The 14,456-nt window shown below is 38.0% G+C and overlaps 1 protein-coding gene across 2 annotated transcripts in view; it reads right to left on the bottom strand.

Annotated features, from left to right (window-relative positions):
• TOX (thymocyte selection associated high mobility group box) overlaps positions 1-14,456 on the bottom strand; it is a 295,904-nt gene that overhangs the window by 37,913 nt on the left and 243,535 nt on the right. For both annotated transcript variants that reach the window (XM_045899001.3, XM_064588294.1), the window contains exon 4: positions 9,231-9,512. In XM_045899001.3, the coding sequence (XP_045754957.2) occupies positions 9,231-9,512 (282 nt within the window). The remainder of the gene's footprint in view (positions 1-9,230; positions 9,513-14,456) is intronic.

Here is a 14,456-nt window from a genome sequence, read left to right as displayed (position 1 = left end):
TCTGAGGGTACAGAAATGAGCTGTTATTTTAGATTCCATGTAATGAACTTGGGGATTTATAAGATCTGCTTTCTGGAGGTAGTTTCATCGCATATTTAAAAAACACGTGATCACTGCTCATCTGCAAAGCCTCCTTGAAGAAAAAATGTTGTTACAATTTGGGTCCACTTACATGTCAGTAACAGATTGCATTTTGAAAGATACCTGGCTCTTCTGACCATCAACTATTTGGGATGGACACAATGATGAATATGATTGTGGTGGAAAAATTAGCCAAATGGATTTATAATAGGTCCCTGGACCTTAATTTTGAGGGTTGTTTAGATCCTGAATTCCTATCTAGATGGATGAAAGCTTATAATTCTACATCCTCATTTTCTAAGAGGCCCTGACTTCTAGATTCTAGAGCAGCATTGTCACATAGAAATTTCTGGAAAGATGGAAATATTCTCTTTGCCGTCTGAAAGGGGAGCCACTAGCCACATGTGGTTATAGAGCCACAACTGATAAAGTGTATTGTTTATTTCTTTGATTTTAATTTTGTTAAATTTAAAGGTACACAGTCACGCATGCCCAGTGGCGACTCTGTTGGATAGTATATTACTGTGTACTGGGCATTGTTTAGAGTACAAGATTTCTTTTTTTTTTTTTTAAGATTTTATTTATTTATTTGAGAGAGAGAGAGAATGAGAGAGAGCACATGAGAGGGGGGAGGGTCAGAGGGAGAGGGAGTCTGATGCGGGACTCGATCCAGGGACTCCAGGATCATGACCTGAGCCGAAGGCAGTCACTTAACCAACTGAGCCACCCAGGCGCCCTCTTTTTTTTTTTTTTTTTTTTTTTAAGATTTTATTTATTTGACAGAGAGACACAGCTAGAGCAGGAACACAAGCAGGGGGAGTGGGAGAGGGAGAAGCAGGCTCCCCGCTGAGCAGGGAGCCGATGAGGGGCTCGATCCCAGGACCCTGGGATCATGACCTGAGCCGAATGCAGACGCCTAATGACTGAGCCACCCAGGGGCCCCTAGAGTACAAGATTTCTGAATTCACCAGGGTTCTAAGCATGGAGAGTTCAATTGGATCCCAACATCACAGTCTTTAGAATAGAAAAGAAACCATCTAACACCAAAAGAGAAACTCTCCACGATGACAAGCGCCTTGAAAGTGAGGACCAGGCGCCATTCATCTTTCCTTTCTCCCAGCCTCAGAGTGGGATCTCACAGGCAGTGGATCACCACACATGCTCACTGCTGTGTCCCCGAGCACTGGGCAAAGGCGCAGAGTTACAAGACAAAGGACCTTTGACACACGTATAAAAGTTGGATGAAAATCCTAACAACCACGAACATGGCTGGGTTGAGGCCCTGACTGTCATCCTGATCACCTACAGATTTATTTCACATTCAACTAAAACACTAATGAATAAATAAAGACATACACAAATGCATAAATAAATATTACTCTCACATCAGCTTTACACAGATGCAGTGCCTCATACAACTCACTTGGAGACATAGATTTATTTCTAAAATCCCTAGAGGTGTCCTTAGGCTTCTGGTAATCCACTCCTGTCATGTCGTATTGCTTAATTATAGTGATGTATTTAACTTATTTATCACAAGAAAACAATAATTTTTCACTTTAAAAAAGCATGTGGCAATGGCGTTGCTTAGATAATACTTCTTAAGAATACAGAGTACAGGAGTTAAGACTCTCAAGGAAAGAGAATCACTGATATTGAAATGTCCCTGGAGAAGTTAGAAACGTCTATAAGCATATTTAAAATAAACTGCCGCGGTCCCAAAGCTTTTAATGGAGCTGGGAGAGCTGTTTAATGCACACTATCTTGCAGTAATCGCTGTAGTTTAAAATAGATTTTAATCAAGCACCATCTGCATAATAGGCTGAACAAACAACACAGAACTCCACTTATAACTCTTATCATATAAAGTAAATATTATAAAATCTTCACCATAGAAACAGGGCACATCACAGCACTTTTTGTGATGGTACTGTTGCTGTAAGTAAAAAATTTTGCTCCTTAAATTCATTCTCTCTTTCCTTTCTAAACTATGCCATCTAAAATCCCCTTATGAGAATAAATTCAAATAAGCATGGAAAGTTAAGTCATCTAGTTACTGTGAAATCAGCAAGGCTGTAATACTTCTTTCATTTTGCAATCAGGTTTATTATTATCATTAATAATAACAGTACATTCAATGACTCAAAACATCAATTATAAAAAAACGCTTATGAAATGCCTTACTTTTGAAATGATTCACAAGCGTGAATCTGTATCACAGTTTATAAGACAAATTCATTTTTAAGGATCCCTGATTCTGCCAAACATAGCTGAGTATTGTTTTAAGATGGGTTTAGCAAAGATGCTCAGTGGCCTTATGTCAGGCTAGGAAATTTAGGCTACTGTCTAGAAAAATTACTTTAAAGTGAGGGACAGAGTTGATTGTAGTCATATATACCTATTAGTTATATTTATCGATTTTGTTGAATTTGCTTGGTCTTTTCCAAATTTGCCTGTCTGGGGCAATATGTTTACTTCTTATTCTTTTGGATCGAGGGTTTCTCCTGCCATAGATAGAATGCTCAAGAATGCTGGCATAAGGTCTTGGGGAATAAAATGCCAGGTGCTTATATTTAACCTCACTTTATTGTATTCCATGAATTAAAGAAGTGTGCTCACTTATCTAGGGCATGAATCATCTAAGCACATATACACCTTGAAAATGCCTTTCCTAGTATAATTTAATTACTTTAATGGATTTTAGGAGCAACTATTTTGAATCGGGTACTAACTGGTTGTTTGACTGAATTTTATTATTTTTCCCCAGAACCAGTTCGTCAGACTCAGCCTTAACCAATGGGATACCTTATTTTGATAAATGAGGAGTATGTATTTTTTTAATTGCGGGGTCTAAGGAAGTCTTTAAAAGTATCATACGTATTCTAGTATATCATGTGAAGTGTTGAACAATTGCATAATAAACACAACTCAAAGTGGAAAATCCCAGACTTTGCAGTCCTAATTTGCTGTCCTGTTGCTAGATAATGTGACTTGACATTTGGTTTTAACATCGCTTGATTTCACTTAGTGTTTGTAGATACCTGTCTGCTTATCATTTTTACTTTATTCAGGAATCTTCTTGCCTTCAGAACAGTGGTAAATAAAAAGCACTTTTCTAAAAGCTTATTTAATTGTTGCTCTAGTGACTTACCCTATTTGCTTTGAGAAAAAAAACAAAAACAAAAACAACACCTCTTTCTGTCCAGCATGGCAAAGCACACACATTGATGAACTAGCAGATTAGTAAGAAACTCTTAAAAGCAAAAAGTAAGCAAAAGCAGGAACTCAAAGGAGTAAGCAGACTACTGAGGGCAGCTTTCATCCTGAAGATAGTTGCTGAGCCTGGTAAAATTGAGTAAAAGGCACAATAGATAGAAGACAAAGCCCATGGCTGACTGAAAGCGGGGTGCTTAACGGGAGGGTTCCTATCAAAGTCAGGACAGAAAAGAATTAGACTCTTAGGGCTATGCTGGGATAAAACTACTTCCCCTGTACGCACCCTCTCAGAACCTGCAAGGAAAATACTGAGTGTGGAGTGGAAAATATCTTTTGTGATAATTCACCAACGGAAACCAGCATTTGTTAAGGATTCATACCCTGAACATACTACTTGAGTGACCTGAAAAACATCAAGCCAGGAGTGGTTCTAGATTGTAATGGCCCAAGATGCTTGGTAGAAGCAAACGCAAATCATCCTTAGAAGAATCCCTTCCTTGGACCTCCCTTGGACCACATCTGATAGAATCCTCATAAAGTTCTAATGAGCATCAGCTCATATGCTAAAAGCCAAAAAAGCAAAATGGAACATGGCATCAAACCCAAGAGCCAGCAGCAACTACAGACGATAGAAACAGACCTCAAAAGACTTAAATGTGTTGGAATTAGCAAACTGTCAAAGGAACAAAAGGATGAGATATATGGAAAAAGAGCAAGCAACTCAAAAAGCAGCCCAAACAGATTTGAGAAAGAACCAAATAAAACTAGAAATAATAAATAATTGCAATGAAAGCCTCAGGAGATCAGCTTTAATTTCCGATCACATCTAGCTGAAAAGAGAATTATGAAGTGAGAAATCGACATAAACAAATTAATCAGAAAATAATATAAAGGGGCAAGAAAATATGAAAGAAAGTCTAGCATATGTCTTATCAGAATTACAGAATGACAAGGGAGCAAGGATGGGGTAGAGTCAATATCTGAAAAACATGAATGGCTGAAAATTTCCCAGGACTGATGTAGAATAGAAATATTAAATTCACAAATAAATTTAAAGACCCACACACATCACAAGGAAGCCGCAGGATACCAAAGGCAAGAGAAGACCTTAAAACTAGTCAGAGAATAAAGGCAGATTACTTTCTAAGAAAAGACAGTGAAGCAGTAGAATTCTCAAAAGCAATAATGAAAATCAGGATATTATGGAATAATAGAATATCTTCACTAGGATAGAAGAGAATCATCATCAGTCTAAGATTCCATCCACAGTGAGAGTACTTTTTAAGGCAATCGTGTTCCCAATATATCCTCATGAAAGAAAAATTTGAAGGCATAGGGGAAAATGATGTCAGATGAAAGAAAATACTAAATATGTAAAAAAAAAACTGAAGGAAAAAAGGCTGTAAAAATAATCAAAATCATGTTTCATAGAGTTTATTAAATTACATAATTTAATTAAATTATGATTAAAGCAACAGCAAGAGGGGGCCTGGGTGGCTCAGTCGTTAAGCGTCTGCCTTCAGCCCAGGTCATGATCCCCTGGGATGGAGCCCCGCATCAGGCTCCCTGCTCCGCGGGAAGCCTGCTTCTCCCTCTCCCACTCCCGCTGCTTGTGTTCCCTCTCTCGCTGTGTCTCTCTCTGTCAATAAATAAATAAAATCTTAAAAAAAAAAACCAACAGCAATAATTACTCTAGTACAAATTGGAAGGGAGGTGTTGGGAGTTAAATAATATAAGAAGAGTGAAGATATCGATCAGTGTTAGAATTTTAGGCTTTTGTGTGTCAGAGGTAGCTACTAAATGAAGAGAAAGGATAAAATTTCCAATCTTACCATGGAAAACTATGGAATGAGAAAAACAAGAACAATCTTTAAAACGTAGAGAAAAAGAGAGGGTAAAGAGAAAAAGAAACATACAACATGTGGGACAAATAAAAAGCAACATACTTAAACGGAGAAATAAACCCAAATATTTTAGTGATTATATGAATATAAATAAAGCCAGTTTCATATAAAAATAAAGATTGTCTAATTCTATGCCATTTACAAGGGACCTATATAAAACTTAAGGATACTTGAAGCAGAAAAGTTGAAAGTAAAAATGATGGAAAAAGATACACTGTGATTCTTAGCTCGTAATTTTCCGAAAGGGAATGCTGTCCTAAAAATATCATTCTAATGCCGGATACTTTGAGTGTCTTACCGAGTCTGTTGTATTACAAGTCCGGGATTACAGGCTTAGAACCACAAGCTACCCAAGTTTATATTTCTTTGATATTTTACTGTACGTCTAGTTTATGACTTGAGGCTGTCAACACAGCTCCATAGCAATCAGAACCATGGGTCGTGTTTATAAGGTGATAATTTATTTTACTGATGTATTGACACGATTTCTCTGTCAAAACAAACGTATTTCTTTTAATTGTTCAATTAGATAAACTGGATTTAATACGTAATTGCTTACAAGAGCTCAAAGTGTGAAGAGGGATGTTTTAAAAGCTTTTTTTTTTTTCTGGTATGAGACTAAATATTCTTTTTTACTTCTCTTGTTAGAAATGCTTTTTTTTTTTTTTTTAAGATTTTATTTATTTGACAGAGAGAGACACAGCGAGAGAGGGAACACAAGCAGGGGAGACTGGGAGAGGGAGAAGCAGGCTTCCTGCCGAGCAGGGAGCCCGATGCGGGACTCGATCCCAGGACCCTGGGATCATGACCTGAGCTGAAGGTAGACGCTTAACGACTGAGCCACCCAGGCGCCCCTAGAAATGCTTTAAGTGATCTTTTTGACTTAATGCTCTTTCACATTTAACTGGAACTGTGGTAATTCAACATTCCACATAAATCCTGCTCACATATAAAGGGAAAAATTCCAGTTTAGTCTTTTACTGTGATGAAGAAAGCTTGGGCATTTTCACCAAGGTTGGGTTTTTTTTTTTTTGCCATTTAATAAATATAATTTGAATAAATGGTTAGGAAGAGCTTGGATCAGAGAGAAGGTGAAGAACAGTGTGCAGAGCTGGAGTGGAAGGTAGATTTTCTTGAGATGGAAAATACGCTTACACTAAATATGAACTTGAGAATATCTGTATAGACAAAAAGCCATTTTAATGAGGACATTCTTGAGAAATCCATCCCTAAGACTTACACACTGCCAATTCAAGAATATAACACTACAGCATATAAGTTCTACTATACAGTGCTTGTACAATCATTAATGATGAGCTATAAATTATTTTATGATGTGGATGTTGAGTGATTGGATAGGATATCTGTCGGCAAAGTTTCACACCAGCTTGGAACCGCCTAACATAACAAATTCATGCTTCAGCAAAATTACAAGATATGGACCTTATGGGGCAATAGGAAATGGCAGAATCTGTGAATGTTAATTATGTGAATTTCTGGTTTCTACTCAGTCTTCTCGTCATATAAGTTGAAGAGTGTGGAAAATGCTATTGTAAGTAAGATAATCCTGCATAGAATTTACTGTCAGAAGATTTTAATTTTTCATTAATTTCCTGAAATGTCAGCAAAGAATACTGATAAAGATATAATCCAGATGCACAAATTGATCTTTACTATAGGCAGAACATGAATTTTTTTTTCCTTTGCAATAGAGTACATATCATTTATGTTTGCCAAATTAACCTGAATTATCCATGCAGAAACCAATATCAAAATCACCGGCCACAACCAAATTCTTGGTGTTCACATTTAGGTCCCGGTACTCATTGACCGTTAATTCCATTAGAATAATACACATTTTCTTAAGAAAATTATCTTGCCCTCTAAATAATCAGCTAAAGGTCAGGTCGTCACTAGCCCAATTCATTATTTATGTAATATCAATTAGTCTCCTGCCTTTTTACCTTACTTCATGAGAGAGTGGTTCACTGAACAACAGGGAAAAGCTTGTTAAGGCGGAGAGGACCAGTATGGTCAATGATGTTTAGTTACACAGCTCTTCTAAAATGTAGTCAGGATCTGTTCTAATCGGGGGTGGTTAAGATAGCAGATAAAGAAATAACTGTCATGAAGGAAGAAGTTTATATTATTTATTATATTATTATAATTATTATATATTATATTATTTATATATCTAGAAATGGAAGGCGCAACATAGCATTCAAGATGGCTTAGGAGGGGGCGCCTGGGTGGCTCAGTTGGTTAAGCGACTGCCTTCGGCTCAGGTCATGATCCTGGAGTCCCAGGATCGAGTCCCGCATCCAGCTCCCTGCTCGGCAGGGAGTCTGCTTCTCCCTCTGACCCTCCCCCCTCTCATGCTCTCTCTTTCTCATTCTCTCTGTCTCAAATAAATAAATAAATAAATCTTAAAAAAAAAAAAAAAGATGGCTTAGGAGGCAGACACAGAGAAAGGGCAGAGCATGAAAGCACACCCCAGAGCTTTTATTGTTTTTTTTTGTGGGTAGGAATGGTTGAGGCACGGTAGGTATGCTGAGTAAGTCAAGGGTTGGCTATGGTTTGAACAATTTCCGTGGGCTATGGGCTACAGAGGCGGTTCTTAGTTGTCTGGTACCAGGTCCTGGGGTGACTTAGGGCGGTGAGAATATACTGGCTTGCTGTGAGTTTGATAAAGGAGATGACAGGGTGTGCGCTCTGGATTGGCTGGTTTGTTTATCAAAAGTATGCTCCCAGGGGAGTCATATTCTATCTGTCGGAATTAGCTAGCCCTGGAAGGAGTAGTGTTTTTTTAGGATCAAGACCCCAAATGCCAGAGCATTAAGAATACTGAAAATAATAAAAGATAGTCAATGCAGCAGCCTTGTCTTTATCATCAGGCTCAAGAAATAGTGGAATTATTGGAAAGGTAACCATATAGGTCAGATTCCCATTGTGTTGCTTTTGGTAGCACGTTGACAGAGTAATTTCCCCAAAACAAAATTCTTGCAAAAGTCAAAAGAAAACAAAGGGCTGACACAAGTGACAAGTCATTAGTAAGATTAAAGGAACAAAGGGGGTGGAATAGGAAATACGGAGCTGTAGCTGTGAGTGTTTCTCATGGTAAATGGGCACAAGGGTCCTTTCTCACTGGGACAAATTTGGAAGATGCTTGACTGACAACCGAGGCAATGAAAAGATTATTTTGGTGTTTTTGAGTGAAAAGGCACTTGGTTTTGGTTAGTCATTTAAAAACGCTGTCTGGGACATTTTATTTTATTTTATTTATTTTTTATTATGTTATGTTAGTCACCATACAGTACATTGCCTGGGATATTTTAAAGAACTAAAACCTCCTATAGCTAATCTTCCAATCTAAGAACACTTAAGGCCTGTCTTCCTATATAGATAACTTAATGTGACACAGAGAGACAGACAGACAGCCATGTTGGCAAGGGGTCCACAAAAAGTAAGCAAGGAAACACCCAGGCTTTTGCTTATGGAAGGGAGTCATAGAATATCCCTGGTGCTTACCTTCCTCATGCTCAGTATGAAATGGTTGGGTTGGATAATCTCAAAGGCTTCATCTGACCATCACACACACACACACACACACACACACACCATTGTATCCCTGAGAGAGTTTGCCTTTTTAAAATAAAATTGTTCAATTGAAATAGATTTTTTTTGAATGAGTGGTGAATTAAGCTTAATTTTGGATGTTGAGTCCTATAAGACTTATTCTCCCTATTCACTATGCAGACCCTACATTTTGTGGGTGACATCTACTTTCATGCTTAATACATCTATATTTGAAGGATTTACTAGGGACTTAAAAATGTAATTGGGAAAGCAAGCGATTTAATCTATTCAGTTTGTAACCTCACGCTTCATTAAAAAAAGTATGTCCCCCACCAATGTTTCTCATTTGGATGATGTAAACTTGTACCTCCCTCTGGTCAAGGAAGGTGCTAAAGGATACTCCTTTCAGGCAACAAGCATTTCCTATAGGTCCCAAAAATAACCTAGTCATACCTTAGCAGTATCATCGCCTTCATCCTCATGCACTGAACTAGATGGGGAAGGAGTTGCAGACTTGCTTCCGGGTGGAGATGGCGAATTGTGGGGGACACTGCTTCCTCCCATATTCAAGCCAAGCTGAGCACTTAGCTGTGACTGGTTGATGGTGGTCAGCTGGCTGTGCTGCATCATTCCTGGTTGCTGCCTGATGTCTGCAGGCTGACCCCTTGGTCTCATGGCTGCCATCTGGGGATGGGAGCCATATTGAGTTCCTTCCGGATTCCGTATATCTTGCATCTACCAAAAACAAAGATAGGAATAGTTTTTCACAAACATATTTCTGGAAAAAATTTTTTTAATTCCTTAGACTTCAAAAATTCTGTAGCATGTCCTGCTGAACTATACCTATTTCCACCTCAACCCCCAACCTCCCTCCAGAATAGAATAACCCTAATGATATATATCACTCTAAAGGCACTGTTACTAAAAGAATAGAATGTGAGAATTCATTCAACATCACATTTCATTACTCAAGACCCAACTAATTATATTTACAGTCTTTCTTTACCAATGGAATGTAAACATATATCATTATTAGATGTTTATGGCATAAGTTTCAAAACACTGATGCTTATTAGAGTGTCAAAATTATATAATTATTACTGATTACAGCATTATAGCAATTCACAAAACCCTGTTTTTTTCATTCTGATCATTTAAGAAAGGTTTTGTGAGTTAAATGTACTATGATTCTTAGTTTAATTCCATGTAGGCTAGTATTGGCTAAAATGATCTACTGACTTCCAGGGTCAGAACACTACAGGCTGGTATTAACCAATTGATTAATTGACTATTGAAATGATTTGACTGCACCGTCAGATTTGAAAGTAAAGCTCCAAAGTTGCAAGGTCGCCATATTAATCCATTATGCTATCTGGGTCACTGCTTTTTAGCCTTAATGAGACTCACTCTTGTAATTCAAGCAATGAATTTCGTCTCTGCAAGGATTAGAATTAAAAGCATTGGAGGATGAAGCTCTTAACGTATCTAGAGGTCAAATGTGTTGTATAAGAGGAGTATGGTGGATTTCACTTAATGTTCCTCTGGCATTTGCAAACTTAAACTAATGAGTATTTTGCGGTGCTTATAGAAGTGGCTCAGTTCTTTCACTCTGAGGACTGTTGGGGAGTTCATGCAGGTAGAGGATTATAACACAAGAGAGAGAAAAAAAGAAAAAAATGGAAAAAAAAAAAAAGGGCAGTGAAGAGGTGTATGGTTAGTTACGTTCCAGAACTGAAAAAAATTTAATAATGTTATCTTTCTCTGTTTCAATGAAGAAAAAAAATCCCACATGGTGTCAGAATGCCCCATAATTGCCTGTCTGCAAATGTTCCCACGACATAGAAATACTGTAAAGGTCAATTAAGTTACTTAGTCATAGGCTCTTTTTTCTTTTGGTAATAAAATCATTTTCTACCAATGCTGCCTAGTCATTTTACCAACCTAGTTAGATCTATCCGAAACTGAAGGTGGGACGGAGGAGATGTCTGCCTGTGTTCTCTGTGTTTGGTTTACTGTCTCCACCATGAGGTCTGATTAGTCAGTATCATCCTTTCGAACTTTCTAGCCCTTACTCCTGCTTCATCCTCAGACTTCTTTCTATGCATCATCCTAGACTCTAGCTCTTCTTGGTGAAGGCTTAGGCCAGCCCCATGGTTTTGTGTCTACTGCTTTCCTGGTGCAAATCATCATTTTCTCCCTAATTCAAATTGTATTCTTCCAATCCTCCAAAAGTAGTTCTGCATCTATGAAGTCCCTCATCAAGCAGTTATTAGCATTCACTGATAACACAGTAGAGCTGCAAGGGCACTTAGAGATCCCTTCTTAGTCTATAGAAGAGGAACCTCAGGGCCAAGCACAAGCCTGTTGCCTGTTGAAGGAAGATAGAAATAATTATGAATGAATAAGTGAATGAATAAAGCCCACAGAGGTTAAATGACTTTCCCAAACCACAGAAGGGGAGTCAAAATCTACATTTCTCAATTCCACACTTTGATGCTTCCTACTATACTAGCAGTGAATTTGACATTCTACATGTCCTGTAGAGAGATTCATAAAGATAATCAAAACCACCTTAACAAATGTTGTCCACCCAGCCTGATTTTTATGTGGTCCATTCATGTGCTTTCCATTCACATTTACTAAAATAGTTTTTTTTCCTTTGCAGATGTTCATGTAATTTCTATAACCTGATCTTCCTTATGGAAATAAAACTAGCTCTAACAGATATCCTTAAAGTTGTGCCAGTGACAGAGGGTATCCTAAAAATCAGGGCCAACTTTTCAAAGTGCACTGAAGAGGCACTACTTTCTAATGTCCCGAAGTCTTGTTGTGTTTTTCCTTAGACTCTCAGCATGTAGAACAGCTCTCTTATTGTGGGTGCAGAGTCACGGATGTTCATAATGGGCACTGCCTATATAGGGCCGTTCCCTCTCCCAACCTGGCACCAAACGGACCACTCACATTCATGTTCAAACACACGTGTCTGTAGGAAGACACATTTTTATAGCCTTGTCAATTTAAAATGTTTACTAGCAAAATCCTATCTCAACTAAATGATCTTTCCAAAAGTATTTAACTAATTGATAGCTTTTTTATTTTATTTTATTTATTTATTTGGGAGGGAGAGAGTGGGGGGGGGCAGTGGGAGAGGGAGAAGCAGACTCCCCGCTGAGCAGGGAGCCCAACACAGAGCTCGATCCCAGGACCCCTGGATCATGACCTCAGCCGAAGGCAGACACTTAACTGACTGAGCCACCCATGCGCCCCACTAATTTATAACTTTATTTCTCCTTCATATAAATCCTGTTACAGAGCATGACAGTTTGTAACCTACTTGTTTAAAGCCCATTGCTTCTCACTCTTTCAGACATATTGTGGTTTTCACATGATATTGCAGAGGATGATTTTTAAATTGACTTACATACAGAGTTTCCAGATTTATGACTACAACCAAAGGTCTTCAAAGGTCTACAATCTCATTTTATAGCACCTAGCTCCTCCACCATTTTGTCATCTTTCTACTTGTTTTCTCATGTTAATTAGTACTCTGAGTACTAAAATTTGTATTCTCACCTTTGTTTTACTAGTAGAAGAAGGTGGGCATCACCAAAGTGGGGTAAAGAATCAGTTTGGGTAAGGACAATGAAATACTCAACAGGGTACCTCTTTCTCAACAAACTCATCATTAGTTCAAAAATATCATATCACCATGATATTAGGCCAGGCAGACAGCAGCTTTAACACTCAACTAAAGAATAATTTTCCTGTGTGGAGGGTGACAAGCACATACTGGAGAGCACAGTCATCTCTTCAGCACTCAGATGCACTTAGGAATGTCAGATATTAACACCCATCTCCAAATTAGGGGTGTTTCCATTTTACCTTGCTTTCATAGAAGGCAGTTCAGTATTAATCACTGCCTAATGTTTAATATGGGGAAAATTAAACTGGATGGAGTCTGATTACTGAAAAATAAGATTAATTAATTAGCTCATGAAGGTAAGCAAGTGTTTTGATTACCAGTTTCCTTCTAGAAAGATACTGACTAAAGTCTTAATGCCAAATACAAAACTTCAACTTGCAAAATATTATTTCCTATTAATTTCCAGTATTTTTAACTTACTGTGAATAATTTACTCAAGGCATTCCTTTTTTTTTTTTTTTAAGATTTTATTTATTTATTTGAGACAGAGAGAATGAGAGAGAGCACATGAGAGGGGGGAGGGTCAGAGGGAGAAGCAGGCTCCCTGCCGAGCAGGGAGCCCGATGTGGGACTCGATCCAGGGACTCCAGGATCATGACCTGAGCCGAAGGCAGTCGCTTAACCAACTGAGCCACCCAGGCGCCCCCTCAAGGCATTCTTAATAACAACTGCTCTTCTCTTTGATTCTTCTCGAGTCCTTCATTGACTTCTCTTCTTCCTACAACTTTCCACCCCTAAATTATTTCCTAACATTCTGCTTGAGTCACCTTTCTTCCACCCCAAAGTTTCCTTTCTCAAACCTGTTTTGTCCAATTTCTGTTGATGACACCTTCATCCTCCCTGTCACCTCTACTCAAAATGTTCTAGTAATTTTTAATTCTTTCCTTTCCTATCAAACTCTTATGAGTTCCACTGAGTCTACTCTAAAATAACCCTTCCATCAGCCCTTCTTTTCATTTTCACACTCATTCATGTATTTCAAGCCTTCATTACCTCTTCGCCTGCAATGGCTACTTAACTATAAAGAATCTCTTCACATTCACCCTGAAGAGTACTGCAGAATTAATCTTCATAAGCCACAGGCTCAAAACCTTCCCAGTGCTATCTGCCTACCAAATTAAATCCAAACTCTTCAGCATACCACGCAAGTTTCCAAATAAGCCTTGGTCTCTAGGACTGTCCTTCACACATTTACTGCTCAGCCAAACCCAATTAATTGCTACTCTTTGCCTATGTCTCTTTCCCCCTGAACAAGTGTCTTTGGCCATGTTGTTCTTTCAGCATTTGCTGTTGGAAAAATTTTAAGAAGAGTTAAAAAAACCGAACTTTGCTCAGTGATTTGTGGTTTGTTCAGTGTTTTTATCTATTGAGCCTTATTATTCCCCTTTGAGGCATCCCTATAGAAATGGCTGTTTTGTATAAGTTCATTGAGGTTGGGAGAGCTTAACTGATCTCAGATCTCTCCACTAAAAAAGATCAAAGTTAAGATGAAATATGGTCTACATATTTGTGCCCTTTTCCCAATTCCATAATGCTATTACCATATTCATATATCTAAACCCTAAATATATTTTAAAGTCAAGTTCAAAAGTCACCTCATCTACAAAGCTTCCAGAATCTTCTTACTCTGAACTGCCCAAGCATTTTGTCTGTCCTTTCTTTATGGCCACCACTTGTAAATTTCTTAGTCTAATATGTCTGTACCTTCTAGAAAGTAATCTTCATTAATATGACTAATGCATTTTTCAATCACTCCTCAGATCTCTTTTAATTAAATAGACATTCCAAGTATTCAAAACGTATTTGCTGAATCAGTATATAAGTGAAGAAATGAATACTACCAGTATAAACCCACTAACCAGTTTGATGAGTTTTCTTTTTTCCAGTGAAACTTCATCTAACATTAGTCACAAGATGAAAAGAAAATTTGAATAATGTCTGTCTCCCTTGTAGCAGAAACCTCAGGCCATACCCTC

Source organism: Mirounga angustirostris, unplaced genomic scaffold, assembly GCF_029215605.1.
Source record: "Mirounga angustirostris isolate CCGP_5_RB_7025 unplaced genomic scaffold, mMirAng1.0.hap1 SCAF_4, whole genome shotgun sequence".
NCBI classification, from domain to species: Eukaryota; Metazoa; Chordata; class Mammalia; order Carnivora; family Phocidae; genus Mirounga; species Mirounga angustirostris.
The sequence above is the reverse complement of the archived record's forward strand: the minus strand, read 5'-3'. Positions and strand labels throughout refer to the sequence as shown.